The 21442-nt window shown below is 41.4% G+C and overlaps 2 protein-coding genes and 1 long non-coding RNA gene across 3 annotated transcripts in view; 2 read left to right on the top strand and 1 right to left on the bottom strand.

Moving 5' to 3' along the window:
- The window catches only part of CTNNAL1 (catenin alpha like 1), a 60173-nt gene extending 57970 nt beyond the window's left edge, over window positions 1-2203 (top strand). Inside the window, exon 19 of the mRNA XM_072998470.2 lies at window positions 26-2203. Within this exon, the coding sequence (XP_072854571.2) occupies window positions 26-196 (171 nt within the window). The 3' untranslated portion in view covers window positions 197-2203. The remainder of the gene's footprint in view (window positions 1-25) is intronic.
- On the bottom strand, window positions 1965-10728 carry ABITRAM (actin binding transcription modulator). Its single transcript, XM_020797165.3, has 6 exons — window positions 10527-10728; window positions 9376-9427; window positions 3752-3881; window positions 2548-2624; window positions 2400-2469; window positions 1965-2300 (listed from the first exon to the last, which is right to left on the bottom strand). Exons 1-6 carry the CDS (start codon window positions 10612-10614, stop codon window positions 2172-2174), a joined length of 546 nt encoding a protein of 181 aa, XP_020652824.1. The 5' UTR covers window positions 10615-10728; the 3' UTR covers window positions 1965-2171.
- Window positions 10365-11155, top strand: LOC140706823 (uncharacterized). Its single transcript, XR_012086698.2, has 2 exons — window positions 10365-10467; window positions 10990-11155. It is a non-coding gene; the product is annotated as an uncharacterized LOC140706823 (long non-coding RNA).
- The last annotated feature ends 10287 nt before the right edge of the window (window positions 11156-21442 follow it).

The raw sequence follows: 21442 nt of genomic DNA, 5'->3' as shown, positions 1-21442 counted from the left end.
TTTTTATCAACTATATTCTTTGCAGCATAAAGCAGGAAATGGTTATTTCAGAGCACATCCTCCTTGGAAAGAAAATGGTCTACATGCAGCTCCAAGAGAAAGTAGTGGCTTGGCTGGGATAACTGACTCATTTGGGATCAAATCCTTGGAACAACATGTAGCAAACCTCACCGTTTTGGAGAATAAACACTTCTAAGGCACTTGAAGGGAATGAAAAGGTTTCCTAACAGGAGCTATACATAAAGCCTGTTCTAATTGCTTTCTTTTGAGGAAGGTGAAACCAGGTTAGAAAGGGCATCTGTAACCTTTTCACATCTAATAGATGTCATGGTACTTGGCAGTTAACAAAAGCAACAGTCAACTTTAATGGCTGCATATTTTTTGTTCACACTTAATACTGCTATTTTTAAAAATCGTGTACACTTATGAATGTCTTATTCTTTAAACTCCAAAGATGCTGCTATGGATGCTTATGCACACAAACTGGGTAGTCCTGGATAAGCTACATAGAAATCTACTGTTTTTTGTTTAACTTGTTTAACCTAGGACTCTGGTCTGTTACGAGTAGTTACTCTGCAAGGGGCTGCTTTGGGAAAAGGAATAACAAAAGTTGGACTGGCATGTCAATTCCCACTTTCTGACATCAGGTTCTATTGCCACAGACCCCACTTTAACCACATGATTTGGCAATAGGAAGGGTGTAGTGGGAGAAGAGAAAGGCAGCATCTCTTTAAAGGGCTAGATTTGGTCCATAGAAACTCACATTGTTGTCCTTTCTTATAGAAGTCTTAGTTACAAGAAAGCTTTAATGATGAAGGCCATCACAAAACCTCAGTTTTATAAAATAAGTCTACCAGCTTATTAAGGCTAAATATGAAAGATAAGTAGTGTTAATCAAACCAGCTGTAATTAAGAACTTGCTTTTGCCTTGCTCCTTTCTGTATCACACACACCTTTATATAATTTCTACAATGTGATCTAAGCATCTACCTGAAATAAATCAGCTGTTTGGTAGGAATAACTTCTTTGTGTGTTGAGGAGTGTTGCCTTACATGTAACATTAGAGCATTATTATTTTTTTAGCTAGAACAAAGTTAACGTCAAAAACAGATTGTAGGTATTAAAGCCAGTCACTACAAAGAGGGCATTACTTTTTTTAAGTACAGATGAAATAATTTTTTTCAAGCTTTTTTAAATGTATGTTTTCTTGCTGTGTTAACTAAGATATCATTATGTGCATTGGTCCTGTGTTTCACTGTTTAGATTTTAATATCAGCACTTATTTACAGACCCCAATCTGGAATACTGTAAACAGAGATGGTTTTAAAAAATCATTAATACAATTACTGTAGATTGCATTGCCTGACTTTTACCTTATTTTAGAATAGAAATCTGTGAGTGAATGACAGTGAGAGGTTTTCGAATCCTATTTGACTTAAGCCCACAAAGGAAGGGCTATGTAGGACAAAAAAAAGATAAAAAAGACAACTGAGTCATCAACCACTTGTCACTTTGCTTTTGCAATTTCAACCACATCATCATTCCCACCAGCTGTATGGGTAGAAAGCTAGCAAGCATGGGGAAAGGTCCTGGAAGGTCTGCCCCCAAAATTGGATGTCTGAAGCCAATATAGGATAGGGACTGCTGTGTGTGATGGTAAGTATTCCGTTGTGGTATTGACTTTGTTTTGCTTCATTCAGATAGAAGCTTCAATGCTAAAACCTTTGACAACAGAATTTTTAGTAGTAGTAAAAATCTGATTGTATGTTGTCCCAATTCAGTTTTCACTTAATAGAAGACAAACGTGTACTGTTAGCAAACAAAAACTTTCATTGACGCAAACCTGGACAATATTTTGGCCTTGCTCCTCTAAATAAAACACTAGGGTTGAAGTCCAGCCATGAAGTCATTTGAAGTTTCATTGACACTGAGACAGATTTAAGCACATTTCATACTATAACAAGTGCCTGAAATTGTCTTTATTGTGCCTCATTTGGCTGAAAATGAACAACTTTATCAATAATGTTGCTGTTGCAAAATCACAGAATTTTTATCTCATTTTCACCACTTTTAAAATATGAAAGTTACTATAATGGGATATACTGGAAAGTGTCTTACAGAATTCATATTTTTGTTACGAAATATATGTAGATCTCATTCTTGGTATTGTATCATGGAATGGAATTAAACCGTTTTGACAAAACTGCTTCATATTCTTTCCGCGTCAAAAGCCCTTCAGTTATTTTCTTGCTTTCTTCAAACTTTGGGAGTACAACTGCAATGTATCCCTCCGTGAAAGGCTAGGGAGAAGGTAAAAAAGAATAAAGAGTGAGATAAAAAGCGGGGGAGGGGGCGGTAAGGAAAAGAGAAGGAACTAATGTCTAGTTTGAAATGCTCACCTTTTCTTGGAGGAGAGATGTATTATCCAGAATATTTTCATTCACTTCTATTAATTTTCCTCTTATACAGCTGCAGAAATTTTCATTTAGTAAATTGTAGATCAATAAAAGCAAAGCAATATCAATAAACAGCCCTACACAAACTTACCTATATATGGTATATTCTTCTCCATCTGAACAGGATATTCGACACAGGGGGGCAAGTTCTGTTAGAAACTGAGCTCCCTGCGTAAAAACACAGCATGCAGTTAATTAGGGGTGTGGAAAATGACATGTGGGAGCAGTATGCTTTTTTTTTTTACTAGTGGATATGCTTACTAGCCATGTAGTTCTGCACATCGACACAGAGGGAATTTCCACTGAATTCAGTGAGGATGGATTCCCAATACAGAACTGCAGCCTTAAAGTGAAGCAGCATTCTTTCACTGACACAAATAAAAAAAGTCTTAGAACAAATCATGTTGTGCATTATATGTTATCAGGTTCCTCTTTAGATATGGACAAAACTAACAAGCTTATTCAGTAGGAAACACATTCAATTGATGTTACCCAACTTACCTGTCTCAGCACAACCTACTTCACAAGATTTGTTAGTAGACTCGTGAGACAATCCTGCTAAGTTCACTAAACCTAAACTAGACAGCAACAGGACAGGTCATTATTGTTCTTAAAAGTATTACCCATCTTTCCTTCTAAGCTACCAGCACAGCTCAGAGAAGCTGACGGCAGAAGCATGCATATGCAAGTTCGTATGAGCCTGTGCTGCTGCTCACCATTCCCAGAAGATGAGCAAGGTCTCCAAACAAAATAATGTTTTTCTACATAGCAGCCATCTGCCCCATTTTCCAGTGATCTCTGAGCAAAGGGACAGAAAGACCTGGAACACTATGTTTTGCTAGCTGAATAGCTTAGTGAATTGGCACACCTGATTTGTAGCACCAGGGGTCAGGAGTTCAGTTCCCACTGTGACTCCTGGGAGAGAAGCCAATCTGTGTGGTCTTGGGAAAGCAATGTCCCAGTGCAGCCAGAGAAGAAGAGAATAGTAAACAACTTCTCAGTGTTTCGTACCTAGAAAACCCCGAGAAGGGTTGCCACATGTCGGGATCAACTTGACAGTATGCAATTCTTTATGCTATGATGGAAGGAGTATGTGTACCAACGCACACTTCCGAACCGGTTCTCTCCCCTCCCTATTTCTGATAGCTCCATAATGAAAAATGAAGTTTTCTTGAGAACAGATAGGTTCTACAGAGTTTCTTTGTGTGTGTGAGTGTGTAAAAAAAATCTTGCTAAATATTTCCTTACACGAGGGAGGGAATTTTCATCACATTAAAAACAAAAGTGAGGTATACCCGTTTAGATTTTCCAGAAACTTTATTCTGCAACCTGCTGCAGTTGGCACTGATCTGGTAATTGATACGTTCAATTCGTTTCCCCTTTTGAAGAAGAGGGTGGGCATCTGCAAGAGTGACGACACAGATTCTACAAGAGAAGGCATTAGAACCATTAGTATCTCTAGTCTCCCATAAACCTACAATCTGGCATTAATTGAGAAACTGATGAGAACACTGAATAACTTTAGTTTGGAAAAACATCCTTTATGGATGATTTAGAAAGCTAGAAGCCTTCACAAGAGTTTTTGTCTAAAAGTTATAAAAGACAATACAAAAAGTATGTAGCAACCAATGTGCTTAAAAGTTACAAGACTTTGCAAACAAAACCTTGCCTGATTTTAACTGAAGCATTCATTTATAAGGCTAGAATCCAACAGGTTAGATATGTCAGTGTAAAGCAACATGACAAATCACAGCACTAAACTGCTGCTAATTAAGCAATGGTTTCTATTTCTCATCACACACATGTGACTTGATAGATAACAAGGAATATAAGCAGTGGCCCCTTAACTGGTGGCAATTCACCCCTGTGATTTATGACATTCTGCTTATGTCTGCATATCTGAAGAATAGGATTCTACCCGGTGTTACAAGTTTAGCATGTTTGTTCTGAAAAGGAATTTTTTTTTGCTCCAACAATGGCCTCCATCTTGAGTGGTGTACAAATAAGTTTATACACAATTTAATAATCTGTTCAAAATAACACAGCTTAGATACAACTACACTATCTGAATAAATATCCAATCTGGCTGTGTTGCTTTTCCCTTAGGTTGGCAGCTTTCACTAGCTGTATTAACAGTGAGGCAAGTACATATGGGAGGGCGGGGGCTATGGGTAGAATAGGGAACTTTTACTCCCACCCCCAAACAGCCATGGTTCATGACGGCATCCAAGTTGCACAACATGAAGCTGAGCAACAAGATTCCGGCAAATGACTGTAGACATGCTTCTACTGTAGCAAAGCAAAAAATAAAAAACTACTGTATCCCATTGCAACTATATATGAAAAATTATTCGTTCTACAGTACAACAGCACAAACAATGATTCAAAAATAGAGATTAAAATTAGTAAAAGGAGGTCAATACAGATTTAATTTCACCCCTTTTTCCAGACGTTGAGGGGTAAATCACCACATTTCTGTTTCACAGTTCCATATTCCAAAGCAAGTGCACTAATTCAAATAGATTTGCTTATGTATTCTCGAAGGCTTTCACAGCCAGGATCCAATGGTTGTTGTGGGTTTTTCAGGCTCTTTGGTGGTGTTCTGAAGGTTGTTCTTCCTAACGTTTCACCAGTCTCTGTGGCCGGCACCTTCAGAGGACTGCACAGGGAAGTCACTGAAATCCACAAAAACCAGCAGAGCTTCAACAAAAAAAGAAAAAAGTCTAAAAACTCAACAAAGCCTGGCTCCCAGCACTGAAAAATACAGCCTGCAAAAGGTCAACGAACTCTATCCAGCCACAAGGACTGGTGAGCACTGCACACAAAAGACCAGCTAATGACACCCATCAATCACAGTGACAGATCATCTCTCCCCCTTATCACAACAATACACCAACAACAAGAAACACGCTGATCACCATAACCCAATCTCCTGAAAAGGACAAAAGCTGACCCCACCGCTATAAATACTCAACTAACCCACAAAACTGCAAAACCAGAGCACAGACAGAGTTCTGACTCCTGTCCTGTGAAGATGCCGGCTACAGAGACTGGTGAAATGTTAGGAAGAACAACCTTCAGAACATGGCCAAACTGCCTGAAAAATCTACAACCATTGGATTTGCTTATGTTTCAGTTTTGTGGAATTAATATTGTAGGTGCCTTTCAGTACATTTCAGTTGATAGACATGGAAATAACCAGAAAAAACAGAAATTCATCAAGGGGCAAATGTCTGCTAGTCTTAATATGACATGCAAGATCAAATCTAATGCTAATTCTGCCTAGAGCAGACCATGGAAATCAAAGCAACAAGAGTTAATCGTGACTAACAAGTCTCATTTAGCAGCAGCTAGATTCTGTGGTTAAAAGGATATGGAATTGTTACGAGGAATCCAAATGCTGTCTATCTAAATAGTATCTGTGCTACAGAGAAGTCATAGCCTCCTTAGCTTCACATACATTACTGATAAAGAAACAGTTGTATTAGCACAACTACCCCCAACCCCCCAACCTGGTATTATTTTTTTTGTTTAGTTGTTAAGTCGTGTGAGACTCTTTGTGACCCCATGGACCAGAGGACGCCAGGTCCTCCTGTCTTACACTGCCTCCAAGAGTTTGGTGAAAATCATGTTGGTAGCTTTGATTACGCTGTCCAACCATCTCTTCCTCTGCCGTCCCCTTCTCCTCTTGCCTTCACACTTTCCCAACATCAGGCTCTTTTCCAGGAAGTCTTCTCTTCTCATGAGATGGCTAAAGTATTGGAGCCTCAGCTTCAGAATCTGTCCTTCCACTGAGCACTCAAGGTTGATTTCCTGCAAAATGGATAAGTTTGTTCTCCTTGCAATCCAGGTGACTCTCAAGAGTCTCCTCCAGCACCACAATTCAAAAGCATCAATTCTTCGGTGGTCAGCCTTCTTTATGGTCCAGCTCTCACTTCCATACATCGCTACTGGAAAAACCATAGCATTGACTATGCGGATAATTGTCGGCAAGCTGATGTCTCTGCTTTTTAACATGCTGTCAAGGTTTGTCATCGCTTTCCTCCCAAGAAGCAGGCGTCTTTCTATTTCATGGCTACTGTCACCATCTGGAGTGATCATGGAGCCCAAGAAAGTAAAATCTCTCACTGCCTCCATATCTTCCCCTTCTATTTGCCAGGAGGTGATGGTACCTATGGCCATGATCTTAGTTTTTCTGATGATGAATCTCAGACCATTTTTTGCACTCTCGTCTTTCACCCTCATTACAAGGTTCTTTAATTCCTCCTCACTTTCTGCCATCAGAGTGCTAACATCTGAATATCTGAGGTGGTTGATATTTTCTCCGGCAATCTTAATTCCAGCTTGGGATTCCTCCAGTCCAGACTTTCTCATGATGTATTCTGCATATGTTAAATAAGCAGGGAGACAATATACAGCTTTGTCGTACTCCTTTCCCAGTTTTGAACCAATCAGTTGTTCCAGTTCTAACTGTTGCCTCCTGTCCCACGTATAGATTTCTCAGGAGATACATAAGGTGGTGAGGCACTCCCATTTCTTTAAGAACTTGCCCAAGTTTGCTGTGGTCCACACAGTCAAAGGCTTTTGCATAATCAATGAAGCAGAAGTAGATGTTTTTCTGGAACTCTCTGGCTTTCTCTATAATCCAGCGCATGTTAGCAATTTGGTCTCTAGTTCCTCTGCCCCTTGGAAATTCAGCTTGTACTTCTGGGAGTTCTCGGTCCACATACTGCTGAAGCCCACCTTGGAGGATTTTCAGCATAACCTTGCTAGCGTGTGAAATGAGTGCAATTGTATGGTAGTTGGAGTATTCTTTGGCACTGCCCTTCTTTGGGATTGGGATGTAGACTGATCTTTTCCAGTCCTCTGGCCACTGTTGGGTTTTCCAAACTTGCTGGCATATTGAATGTAGCACCTTAACAGCGTCATCTTTTAAGATTTTAAATAGTTCAACTGGAATGCCATCACCTTCACTGGCTTTGTTGTTAACCAAGGTTTCTAAGGCACACTTGACTTCACTCTCCAGGATGTCTGGCTCAAGATCACCAACCACATTATCTGGGTTGTCCCAGATATCCAAATCTTTCTGATATAATTCCTCTGTGTATTCTTGCCACCTCTTCTTGATGTATTCTGCTTCTGTTAGGTCCCTACCATTTTTGCCCTTTATCATGTTCATCTTTGCACAAAATGTTCCTTTAATATCTCCAATTTTCCTGAACAGATCTCTGGTTTTTCCTTTTCTATTATTTTCCTCTATTTCTTTGCATTGTTCATTTAAGAAGACCCTCTTGTCTCTCCTTGCTATTCTTTGGAAGTCTGCATTCAATTTTCTGTAACTCTCCCTATCTCCCTTGCATTTTGTTTCCCTTCTTTGCTATTTGTGAGGCCTCATTGGTCAGCCACTTTGCTTTCTTGCATTTCCTTTTCTTTGGGATGGTTTTTGTTGCTGCCTCCTGTACAACGTTACAAGCTTCCATCCATAGTTCTTCAGGCACTCTGTCCACCAAATCTAGTTCCTTAAATCTGTTCTTCACTTCCACTGTGTATTCATAAGGGGATTTGGTTCAGATTATACCTGACTAGTCCAGTGGTTTTTCCTCCTTTCTTCAGTTTAAGCTTGGGTTTTGCTATGAGAAGCTGATGATCAGAACCACAATCAGTTCCAGGTCTTGTTTTTGCTGACTGTATAGAGCTTCTCCATCTTTGGTTGCAGAGAACATAATCAATCTGATTTCCGTATTGCCCATCTGGTGATGTCCATGTATAAAGTCACCTCTTGTGTTGTTGGAAAAAAAGTGTTTGTGATGACCAGCTTGTTCTCTTGACAAAACTCTATTAGCCTTTGCCCTGCTTCGTTTTGAACTCCAAGGCCAAACTTACCTGTTGTTCCTTTTATCTCTTGCCTCCCTACTTTAACTTTGCAGTCCCCTAGAATGAGAAGAACATCTTTCTTTGGTGTCAGTTCTAGAAGGTGTTGTAAGTCTTCATAGAACTGGTCAATTTCAGCCTCTTCAGCATGGGTGGTTGGTCCATAAACTTGGATTACTGTGATTTTGAAAGGTCTGCCTTGGATTCATATTGAAATCATGCTATCATTTTTGAGACTGTATCCCAGTACAGCTTTTCCCACTCTTTATCCACTCTATGAGGGCTACTCCATTTCTTCTATGGGATTCTTGCTCACAATAGTAGATATGATAATCATCTGAATTGAATTTGCCCGTTCCCGTCCATTTTAGTTCACTGATGCCCAGGATGTCAATGTTTATTCATGCCATCTCCTGTTTGACCACATCCAGCTTATCAAGGTTCATAGATCTTACATTCCAGGTTCCTATGCAGTATTTTTCTTTGCAGCATCGGACTTGCCTTTCAGTTCCAGGCGCATCCACAGCTGAACGTCCTTTGGGCTTTGGCCCAACCACTTCATTAGCTCTGGAGCTACTTGTACTTGTCCTCCACTCTTACTCAGTAGCATGTTGGAGGCCTTCCGACCTTTAGGGGCTCATCTTCCAGTGTCATATCTTTTAGCCTTTTGTTTCTGTCCATGCAGTTTTCTTGGCAAAGATACTGGAGTGGCTTGCCAGTTCCTGCTCCAGGTAGATTGCGTTAATCAGAACTCTGAAAAAACCATAGATTAGATATAAACATAGATATATTTAATTTCTACCCTGCCTATCTGCCTATAGAACACAAGGATCTCCAGATGTGGAAACCTTTTGTTAGTATAGAAAAAATTCTGACTGTGAGCTTAATTTGGCTTGCAAAGGATCTAAAGAAAGCTTGGCCCCTTTCCAAGGACTCATACTTGTGAGCTTCCTCCTATCCAATGACTGTAATCCTATGCCCACATCTAAAACAGAACCTATTAACATATGGAGCAAACATGCACATACCTGGTGTTGTGAGAGCTTACCTGTTGGAATGTTGTAATATGCAATGGTCTTCACACTGATTACCTTTTACATCTAGAAGGAAAATGTTAACCATTACTTGACAACTTCTGGATCAAAAATGTGCAGAGTGCAAGCTGAGTGAAACTAAGGGTGGCCCCTTCTGTAAACTACAAAGAGGATTGTGGAACCTTACATTCTAACTAATCAGTTATGGCATAAACTTTCATGCATCAGAGTCCACCTCACTGGGCATGTGGGATGTCATCTTGGGTTAGCACAGATACATATACATGTGCAGGCGCACACACACACACACACACACACACACACACACACAGAGGGAGAAAAAGAAAAAAAAACTTATCAAGACCTGAGGAGGATGATATTGCAGAAATTCAGACTAATCATTACATCAAGCCTCTGGTATATGCAAAATAACTTCCATTGATGGCTCACAAAGTACTATCAATAAACATCTTAGTGCTGATAAAGTGAAAGGACACCTGAACTGTGGACAACGAAACTGCAATCTGACATACAAACTTCACAGTGAGACCCATCAAATCGGATCAGTATTACCCTTTTTACTATGGTTGTCAATCAATGAAGCAGTAACATGAGCTAAAGAGACAGGCTCCTCAAAGCCCCAGGGAACTTAAAGCCATAGGTTTCTAGAGCAGCAGAGAAAAAGGAGAGGCAAGGACAGTAGGGCACAAATGTCAGGAAAGCTGCCGGGGTGTGTGTGTGTGTGTGTGTGTCTTTTAGGATGCTGCCTTCCAATCCCTATCTGCTGAACAATCAACAGCATCCCTGTTGTTTGCAAGCCTCCTGTTCGCTGCCAGATGGCTGAGGAGAGACTTTTTCAGACCTGACTTATATTTGCTTCTGTGCATCTTCCTCTCCAAATATAAGAGGATGGTGATCCCCAAGCCTGCACACAACTGTGCAAAAAAAAAAAAAATCCTAATAAAAGTTTCGTTGGATTTCGGGGTTGGTTTAAAGTAACATTACTGTTACCACGTGGGGGTTGTTTCCTGTTCTCAGAACACTTTTAGAAGCGACGGGTTCCATTTGCGTCGCTGGCTGGCTGCCCCTCTCCCCGAAGGAGAGAGGTAGGTGGGTGGGTGGGCAGCCGAGGAAGCTCCACTTGAAGTAATTATTCTAACGTTACCTGGCTTGTACCAGCGGGTAAAATACCGCTCTGTCACGGCAGGCACCGTTGCCATGGCAGCTGAGCCCGCAGGGCCTTCCGCCGCCATGCGAGACGCGTGCGTCAGCCGAGCCCCCACCCCCGGAAAGGCCGCGGCCGCTTTCGCTCAGGGAGTCCACAAGCCACACACAGCAAGGCGGGAAGGCGGGGAGCCCCCTAAACCTCTCACCGGACGGAGACCCGGAACAGCCTCCCGACCTCAGGCTTGTCCCCGCCTGGACCAGGAAAAGCAACTCCTCGCCTGGGCAAGAACTTCCGGGCTCACGTGGGGAGCCATGTTTAAATCCCCCTAGGCTTTTTTTTTACGACTTAAATGTCCTCAAGAGGTTCCCTTGTAAACCGAAATCCACGAACAAATGCCTAGTCGTAACTACGGAACAGAAGGCGGCAACAAACAATGCCAATTTTTGCTTGTTATTTTTAGGGTCTCTTAAATCGTTTCCGAGTTATGGCGACCCTAACAGCGCTCTCAAGATGAAAAATAGGATCCTGGCTGCAGAGAGCAATGGGGTTTTTGCTGCCAGGACTTGGAGCGGGGGCAGAAAAGCACAGCGGTCCCCCTCCCAGTTCAATTGCATACAAGAAAGAAAAATGACTGGCAGTGCAAACCTTTGCATTTTTAAATGGCTGAATTACAAAAATGTTGAAAAAGCTAGTCTCTGGTAATGCTGCTACTGTTCGTTGCTGCTGCGAAGAGAGAACACTTGCACCCCGACTCTGCAATTTTTCGATTGCCTGCGGAACCCGGAAATTCAAATGATCTCACACGGTGGATTCATTTTTCTCTCTCCACGAAGATCGTAGATGCAATTTCCCACTCTCAATGTTTTGTGGCCGGTTATGGGGTTTCCCATTTAGGGGTACACAGGAACTGAGATGCCGTTTCCTTCTCCGTCTGATTTGCACGTATAGCAAAAACAAGTGCTTAAGGATTGCCGGATTTGTTTTAGCGTGAGATTTCGTGAGTCACAGCCCACTTCCTCGGACATCCTCAACCATCAGTCAGGTCGGCTGAATCTTGGTTGATCAGTTTTACCGCTATTCGTTTTCAAGTCCGCCATTCGCTTTCAAGCCGATATTATATTATCCAGCTGTCTTATTAGCTCATGGCAGAACGATTTTAATTTTGGCATTTTGACAGGTTATCTATCCAGAGCAAAGCTGCTTGCTTACCTTCCTTACATAGTCTCTATAGCCAGCTGGCCTACTCCTGGGACTTGATAGCTACTACTCCAGTCATTTCTCCTCTCTCCCATTCCCATACTATATACATTCCAGATTTTATAAATAAACAAAGCTGTGTAGTCTTTACACAACACAAAAGCAAGGACAGGTAATAGCTGATGAAGCCTAGTATACAGTGGACCCTCTACTTAAGGAATTAATCCGTATTGGAATGGTGGCTGCAAGTCGAAAAGTCTGTAAGTCGAATCTCCATTGACCTACAATGCACTGAAAACCGATTAATCCCATAACCAGTGGTTTTTATTCTATTTTTATTCCATTTTGTTTTTTTTCTGGTCTGTAAGTCGATTCTCTGGCTGCAAGTCGAATCTAAATTTTGCAGCCAGAGAAGTCTGTAACTCGAAAAGTCTGTAAGTCGAGCCGTCTGTAAGTCGAGGGTCCACTGCAGGTTGAAAATTAGTGTTGTTGTTTTTTTATTAGTGGTGTAATAATGGGATCACTTGCCCTTGCTTTTGTATCCCGTACAGTATTTTGTAACTCTAGCATTTCCATCCAGCTTCCTGGAATGCTGATAAATCACTCATCCCCTTCCTGCGCCCTCCAACTGTTTGCCTACATTTCTACTCCTGTTAATTAGAACATTAACACTATGGCATGGCACAGAGTGTCTGAGGACGTGGATTCTAATCCGGATAAACTCGCACTTAAGGAAACCTGTTTAAAAAGTGTCACAACAGTTCAGCTTGGGTTTTTGTTATATATACTGAAACATGAAAGGCAGGACTACAGAGCAGAAAAAATACTGATTGATCTGCTGTGATTCACTCCCATGGAAATTGAATTCCTAGATGACTTCTCCACAGATGTCCATATTTGCAGGAGTCAGCAAGAGGTTCAGCTTGGTTTCTGCTGAGTTCCAACAGTAGAAGTTGTCTTAATAAGGGTTAGGGTTAGGGTGAGCTCTTTTAATTGGTCTCCTAAGTGCTCTAACAAAAGCCCATTCCAACACTGAGGTCAAATTTTATTTAAAGAAGGAGACAGTTTGGAGGCAAGGGGCATTCAGTTGGTGAGGACTGGCACACTGTGAGCACCCCTTTGCTTCAGGTCACATTGACAGAAGGTGGACAAAAGCAATGTCAAACTGATAACAACAGATTTCAATTACCCCTGGTGGTTGAACAAAAAAACACAATTCCCTGATTTAAAAAAAAGATGATTCCACAGCAAGCTTTGTCAGATGGAGCTTTACATCATGTAGTTACTGGGCTTTAATTCAAATTCATCAGTGCTCAATCCGACAAAAACTTAAGGGTAAATAGCCAAAATAGGTTCCCCTTGACATTTAGTCCAGTCATGTCTAACTCTAGGGCACGGTGCTCATTCTTGTTTCCAAGCCATAGAGCCAACATTGGTCCGAAGAGTTTTTGTAGTCACGTGGCCAGCGTGACTAGATACAGAACGCCGTTACCTTCCCACCGAGGTGGTAGCTATTTATATACTTTCATTTTTACATGCTTTTGAACTGCTAGGTTGGCAGGAGCTGGGATAAGGGACGGGAGCTCATTCTGTTGCATGGATTTGATCTTATGGCTGCTGGTCTTCTGACCTTGCAGCACAGAGGCTTCTGCAGTTTAACACACAGCGCCACCACGTCCCTTCATCAATGCTCAATCTGACAAAAACTTAAGGGTAAATAACCAATATAGCCATTCCTTAACATGGGTAATTCTTTTAAAATTAGTCCCGCGCTGCTGCTTATGAGCAGAGAACCTATTTCATCTATAAAATAATGACTGATATGTTGCTCCCCTCCCCCATGAGCACTTTAAACCTTGATGTTCTTATGCTACAGTTAATACAATTTCCTTTCTGTGACTAAGCAGTTTTCAATTTTTACAGCCTTTTGGGGAAGTTATATTCTGTTTTTCATACCCCCATTTAACCAGTACAGATTGAGTAAATGGCAAGTCAGCAAAAGTTTGTTTCCTGTCATATTATTAAAAACCTAAGTCCACAAATGCTAACTTTCAGCAAAATAAGGTTATTTTAATACAGTACCAAGTTATCTGCAATCCTGGGATATTAATATCAACCACTAATATGACATATAAGCACACGTTATTTGTTTTCACCCAGCAGAAAAGGCAGAGTAAGGAGGAGCTGAGTTATATACTACTTATTGAGCTCCACATGATTGAATTCAGGGGAGATAAACCTTTTTGCCATTGCAGTTTTTACTGAAACAAGTTGCTGCTTCTTCCCCCACCCCTTTTTTTAATCAAAGTCCGGTTTCAGCTGGGGAAGACTAAAGCTTAATGAGGCACAGTTTGCACACAGATCAGGAAAGGACAGGTTAGTCACCTGTAGCTGTGTTTCTTTGAGTGATCATTTTGTGCATTCACACACCTGTGTTAGCACAACTGCACCAAGCACCATCTCTGCTGACTAGGATTTCTGGGAGCTGAAGTCCAAGAACATCTGGAGGCCCAAGGTTGAAGACCACTGTTCTAGAGCCTGCAAGCCCAAAGTTTTATCCTCTTCCCATGCCTAGTGCACATACCCCTCTCCACCACTTCAGTCCCAACCTCTCTACCACAAAGCCACTATGGAGAAAATTTGACCAACTAAAGAGATGGGAGGGTTGTGTGAAGGCACAGAATGGCCACTAGAAGAAACACAATAGGTGAGCAACTTGTCTTTGTGGTCTTCTGTGATTCACATAACTGGGTGATTAGCAAGTACATCTACTGGAGGTCTAAGCATGAAGGTCTAGCTTGTATTGATTAATAAATGTTATAGACTGAGATAAAGAAGCAGCTTTACAAATATGCAGTGATACTCCTTTCAGGAAAGCAAAATATCCTGCTTCTGCCCTTCTTGAATGATTTTTAGCTTGCCAGATAAGGGAACCATAGCAATTTCATGCACCAACTGGATCAAATTAGCCCATCTCATTTGAAATGAGACAGAAAGACCCTTACAAGGTCTCCGATAACAAATTAAATGTCAAGTTTTCCTAAATTCCTTTGTCTTTGAGATATAAAAGGCTAGTGCCCTCCTGATATCTGAGTTATGCAAAGACCTTTCCAGTTACGACAGTGGATTTTGATAAAATGCAGGTAACACCATAGCTTGTGATGTATGGAAATGTATCACCACTTCTGAAGAAAAATAATGTCACTTTGTCTGTACTAAATGGAACGTAAAGTACATCAGACCTTAGATGTTTTTAAGTTTTAATATTGTTGTACGCTGCCCAGAAGCCACTGGTAATGGTGCAGCTAAAAAATACTTTAAATAAAATACTGTAAATAAACTCATTTGCTCTCCTAGCCAATTGTAGTGTTCCCCTTTATTAGGTCAATGGTTCATGTTTTGTTATGTAATTGTTCATGCATATTCATGTTGCTGAGAGGCGGAGCCGAGTGAGATGTTATAAGAGGCGGAGCCTGAGTCAAAATCAGTCAGTAAGAGTCAGAGTGAGAGAAGGGAGAAGGAAATAGAGTGTGGAGTTTGGGGAATTCTGAGGTATGATTAGAATAAGGAGTGTATTATTAAATAGGAGGTAGTTGTTAATAATAAATTTACCTAAAGAAGATATTCATGAATCAATATCAATTTCTGTAATCAATTTTAAAAAGTCCTATTTAAAAGACTTTGAAGTGTGGACCTGAATCTTCATCTTCCTGAAGTAATGGTGATTTAGAGATCACCTGGTGGCAGCAGTGTAAAAGAGGGGATTGTTTGTCTTCGTGTGTTCTGAGTCTTGATGGTCAAGAAAGGGGTACGAGGGTGAACGCCACAATTGGTGTCCAGTGGCAGGATACGAAGGAATCCAGTGAAGCCTGAGTTTGAACTCGAAGAACTCCAGTCAAGCCTGATTTTAAAAAGCATTTTCTTGAGTCAAGGGTACCTTTTCGATAGAGGTCTGTGGCAAAGAAGTTTGGTTCCTCACTAGAGCTTTTGGGAAAAGCTTAGTGGTGGGGGCTTCTGAACCCAGATCTTGGGGGCGTCTAAGTTAGGGAACGACTCTGAAAGAAAATTCTTGTATTTTTACCTCATGATTTGAAGATCCAGTGGGCTAGCTTAAGGCTCAAGGCATTAAGAGTTTAGAGAGTGCTTGTGAGAAAAGCAGAAACCAAGGGTCAGAGCAGATCTGAGGGAAGAAAGGAGAAAGCCTTTGCTTGAAGTAGGATTATTTTAGTGACTGGAAGTAATAGAAGAAAGACAGGTCCTTTTAAAATCAGTAAACACTCTGTACAGTACTAATAATCCCAGAAATAAAAATGCCACCCAAATGTACCAAAAGAGGGAGTCCTGAGGCTGAGGTTTTACCTCACGAATTGGAGGGAAATTGGGACACCTTAATTCAAATGGAACAGGAGGAAACTGATCCTGAAGGGGCACAAAGTTTACCTCACGAAAAGAGGAGCCCTTTTGAAATAGTTGAGCAATATGAAGCTCAGGGGGATGATGCCTCAGGGAGGAAAGGTGTTATAAGCCTCCTAGATTTTCAAAAATGGAGATTACAAATGGAATTTAAATGAATTAGTGAACAAAGAGAGAATCAGTAGATTAGAAAGGAGAGGAAAAGCTGAGCAAGAGGCTATTCAAAGGGCACTTGAGCAGGAAAGAAGACATAAATTTGGAAGTTAAATGGATCTTCTTTCAAATGGATGTACAGTCTGAGGTAGATTTTGGCAGGCAGAGTTGGGACAACAATAAGCAGCCTTTGGTGAAGATTGCCTCAGCAAAACAACAGGAAGGGAGGGCCAGGGTAGTGCTTCGCCTAGATTGGCCCAGCCTAGTCCTCAGGACCAAGTGAACTCTGAGGAAAAGTTTACCGGAACTCCTCAGAATGAGAGAAGAAATAGGTGTTGCAAATGCGGCGAGCCTAGTCATTTACAATTCAATTGTACAGAAAATAAACCTAAAAATGTGGAGAATAATGGCCAGATCAAGAAAGTATACTGCTTGAGAACTGTGGAGGCCTCTGAGGGCCGAAGTTCTGTCTCCATGGCAACCACAGCAACTGAACAAGAAGACATTCCTGTAGCCCCTATAGTCCAGTGTTTTTATCTCAAAAATGACCGTACTCTTCTCAAAAATGCTGGTGAAGAGATATTAGTGGGTAAAAAGAAATACACTGCCAGAAGGGATACAGGATCTCAGATTTCCATAGTACATTCTGATCTGATAGCCCAGGATGACATAGTTCCAGACAGAACAATGGCCCTAAAAGGGTTTGGGAAAGAAACTGTGGTGTTAAAAATGGCTGAGATTTAAATAGGCTATAGGAATTGGTCTGGATAGTGGCAGGTAGCCATTTCAGATGAAATACCAGCAGCTTTTCTACTTCATTGGGACTTAATAGAGCATGTGCAGAGTGCTTTTGAAGTAACATGTTCCACGAGGGAGCAGTTAACAATCCCTGAGGGAAAAATTGATTCCCTAACCTCTGATTCTATTCAGGGATGCCCCAGTTTAGAAAAGGACCATGAGGTAACCAAAATGGCTGATGAGGGTATTTTGGAAAACCTTAATGATCCTTCCTGTATTAAGGAACAGAGGGAAGATAGTACTTTGAAAGATTGTCCTACACTAACCCCTGAACAGCCTGAGAGGTCTATGACTGACAAAGACCTGATATATGGAGATGGGTTGCAGTTGATAAGAGCATGTTAAGAGTGCTTTTGCACTTACACTCTCACCAGGGGGCCAGGAATCTCCTACTGCAGTAGAATTGTATACTGTAGCAGAGGGGAGCCTGGAGGGATAGGTTTCCTTGGACACCCAGCTTAAGAGTGGTGCTGAAGCTGATCTCATGCTTTTGAAAACCTCAAACAAAAATAGTTTGGCTCAGGAGCAGGAGGAGGACACTATTTGGGTAGATTGCTTTGCAGCAGACAACAGTACGCCCACTATGTTGTCTCCTGAATACCCTGAAAGGTTTTGCCTGGATAAGGAGCTTTATATTTCTTTATATAAAAGAAAAGTCCTTAGAGATGGCAGAGCCAAGCTTGGGAAGTGCTCCTGGTAAAGAGAAGAGCTTGTATGAGGCCCAGGAAAGAGCAGTCTGTCCTGAGGACCTAGTAGTAGAACTGAGAACTATAGAGGGGAGAAAATTGCTTTTGGCAGGGGTGGAACAAGTAGACATTAAAACCTTGCAAAGCAAACCCTTATCTAGTATATCACTGAATGAAGGAATAGAATCACATAACACGTGCAGTGCATCTAAAACCAACCAATCATTTAAGATTGCACTTAAAAGACCCTCACTTGAGAAACTTATAGAGACCCTTGATAGTGGTCCCCCACATAGGGAAAACTTGGTGATAAAAGTACTTGTGGGTGAATGCGTGAGTGAGGAGAGGGAACTGCCTATCCTTCTCCTAGCTGAGAAAGTGAAGCCCCGAGCCAGGCTTAAAGCTGATGTCACTATAAAACGACCAGCAGACGACATCCTGTGGATAACCGAGTGGCCGATGACTGCCAGTCGACAGAAGGGGTTGCGGAGGAAGGAGCCAGTGGTCAACAGAGGGACTCCTGAGTGCCAGCAGTCGTGTGTCCAGCTGAAGGAGGCGGTAACAACCAGACCAGTCATCAGTGCACCTGATTACAACCGTGAGTCTACCCTCTTTACAGATGCTTTGAGCTAAGGACTTAGAAAGGTGCAGTGCCAAGCAGATGACCGCAGGAGTATGTCAAACTTGGACTTTGCAAAAGAGACTCAGATTGTGCCTGGGGAGCCAAATGACTGATTTGGGGGGGGGGGGGGATAGACATTTGTAAATGCAATGAAAAATTGAATATCCATGGACAGAGATGTGAAGAATGATACCAGGACTTTTATTATAAACTGAAATGGACTATGATTCACAGTTTAATTATTTATGTAAAAGTTTCCTGATTGCGATTTCTGTAAGGTTGGTAATGTTAATGAAAAAAATAATAAAGTGTAAATGATAAGGTAAAGTATATTATTGAATATTAGTCAAATGTTTAGAGTATAAAGAATGGTAATTGTTTAGAATGTTTAGAGTAATAGGAATGGTAATTGTTATATTGAACGTGATGTTACCTATAGAACTGTGAAATGTTACGTAAGTTATGCAATTGTGCCTGTTCGTTTAGGAGGAAAAACGTGTTTCCCCTCCCAAACATATTTAAGGAGGGAGGTCTGTAGCATTCCCCTTTATTAGGTCGATGCTTCATGTTTTGTTATGTAGTTGTTCATGCATATTCGTGTTGCTGAGAGGCGGAGCTGAGGGAGATCTTATAAGAGGCGGAGTCTGAGTCAGAATCAGTCAGTAAGAGTCAGAGTGAAAGAAGGGAGAAGGAGATAAGAGTGTGGAGTTTGGGGAATTCTGAGGTGTGATTAGAATAAGGAGTGTCTTATCAAACAGAAGTTGTTGTTAATAATAAATTTACCTAAAGAAGATATTCATGAATCAATATCAATTCCTGTAATCAATAAACAAAAGTCCTATTTAAAAGACTTTGAAGTGTGAACCTGAATCTTCGTCTTCCTGAAGTAATGGTGATTTAGAGATCACCTGGTGGCAGCAGTGTAAAAGAGGGGATTGTTTGCCTTCATGTGCTCTGAGTCTTGACGGTCAAGAAAGGGGCACCAATGTAATCACAACAAGAAATACAGTTTTCATTGTAAGAAGTCTTAAATTTACAAAAGCCTTATGTTCCAATAGAGGGCCCATGAGCTTGGATAGCACTGGACAAAGTCAGGAAAAAACAGACCCGTCAGACATTTTTAATAGTAGAGTGAACAAAGAATTTTGAGGAAAAATGTTATATAAGTTGTTCAGACACAATAGCTGCTATGTAGACATTTAATGATGACATCAATAGTCCCAATTTCTTCAAATGCAGCAGAAACAATCACCATGTTCAGAGAGACAGTTACCATCTGTGTAGCAAAAGATTCTGCAAACTATTGTTTCTACCATTGATATTCATTAGGAATTTTCATAGAAGACATCTTGGACTGCATGAATATCTATAGTTGTTGAAAAGCAGCCCTCACAATTGTTTGTATTTGGATGAGAAGTAGTCAACTGCTGGGAAAAAGAGTCAGCTTCTAGAATTTACCTTGCTTTGTATCACTTTGTGAATGGTAGTGAGAACAAGAGGGTATCCTGTGTATACCATCTTGACTGCTGCCATTGGTGTTGTAAACATTCAGGTTGCTCTTTCCTGTGTAAAACTTTTTCCTGCTGGTGATGCATCCTTTTGACTCATAGTTACAGGAACCACAATATCCCACATTCATACTGTAAATGGGAGAGTTATTGAAAAATTTAATTAAGAATATTATTATTTGGTAATAATCCTCACTGAAACATTGCAACTAATTTCTGAGAAGATTATATAGAACTTTGCTTTTTACCTTATGTGTACAGTGGTGCCTCGCACGAGCGCCCCGTAGAGTGATGAATTCGCTCTACGGGGACGTTTTTTCGATTGCTAATGTGATCGCAGAGCGACGGCCCCAATGGGCGAAAATCACAGAGCGAAGGTCGGTAAGCGGTTCGCTTACCAACCTTCAGCTGTTCCGCGGCTACAAAATGGCCGCCGGAAGCCCCAAAATGGCCATGTGCAGCGTTTTCGCGCCCTCGTTAAGCGAGGGGAGGGCGCGAAAATGGCTGCCGGCCATAGGGAAGCATCGCTGAACAGTGAGTATTCAGCCCAATTGGAACGCATTAAACCATGTTTAATGCGTTCCAATGGCTTTTCCTGCCCCGTTCAACGATGCTTTCACACAGCGAGGGCTAATCCGGAACGGATTAACCTCGCTGTGCGAGGCACCACTGTACCTTATATATAAGGATTTATCACCAGCAGGAAAAAGTTTTGTATATGTACCCGTGCAAGGGAATAGGTCACAAGATGCAGTAATTTTTACTCCTTCTGGCCTTGCATTTTCTTTATGATGCCTGAGGTCAGGGCTGATGCTTCTATTTAAATCCTGAGTTGACTATATGAATCTACATTTTTCCCACTCTTAATCTAACACAAAACACAGGGAAACATAGAATGGGTATATAAAGGAATCTCCCTTCTGTGTTATTCATTTAAGCCTAAATATGCCTGTATTTAAATAAATAGAAACAAAAATTTTGTAATACAGTACTTTCTTCCCTCTTTCTGTCATAGAATAAGACAAGTAAAAAAAAGCCCAGAGAAGTGACAGACAACCTGGTGTCTTCTAAATGTTGTGGACTACAACTCCTATAAGACCCAGCCAACAGAACAAATTATCGGAATTGTTTTCCAAAATATAGGTGAAGCACTAGTTTGCATGCAGAACCCAACCAGGACTACTGGGCATAATATCAGATCATTCATTTCTCACTGATAAACTGTTAAGAATATTTTTCAGCAAGTCAGCTTCATTTATTGCAGGGGTGTCCAACCTTTCACGTTCCCTGGGCCACATTAGAACATGAAAATTTGGTTTGGGCCACACATACATTTGGTTTGGGCCGTATGGGGTGGCAGCCCTAGCCATCCTCTGCAGCCCCGCTCTAAGCGCGCTTACTGGCAGCTGCGATCTCAGACAGCAGAGGCTGCCAGCTTCGACTCCGGCAACTTTATGGGGCCGGGAGGGGAGCCACCTGTTGACAGGGACAGCGCAATGGAGTCACGCAGCCCCCCTGTCCCTTCTCCTCCCACTC

This window comes from Pogona vitticeps, chromosome 4 (genome assembly GCF_051106095.1).
Source record: "Pogona vitticeps strain Pit_001003342236 chromosome 4, PviZW2.1, whole genome shotgun sequence".
Taxonomy (NCBI): Eukaryota; Metazoa; Chordata; class Lepidosauria; order Squamata; family Agamidae; genus Pogona; species Pogona vitticeps.
The sequence above is the reverse complement of the archived record's forward strand: the minus strand, read 5'-3'. Positions and strand labels throughout refer to the sequence as shown.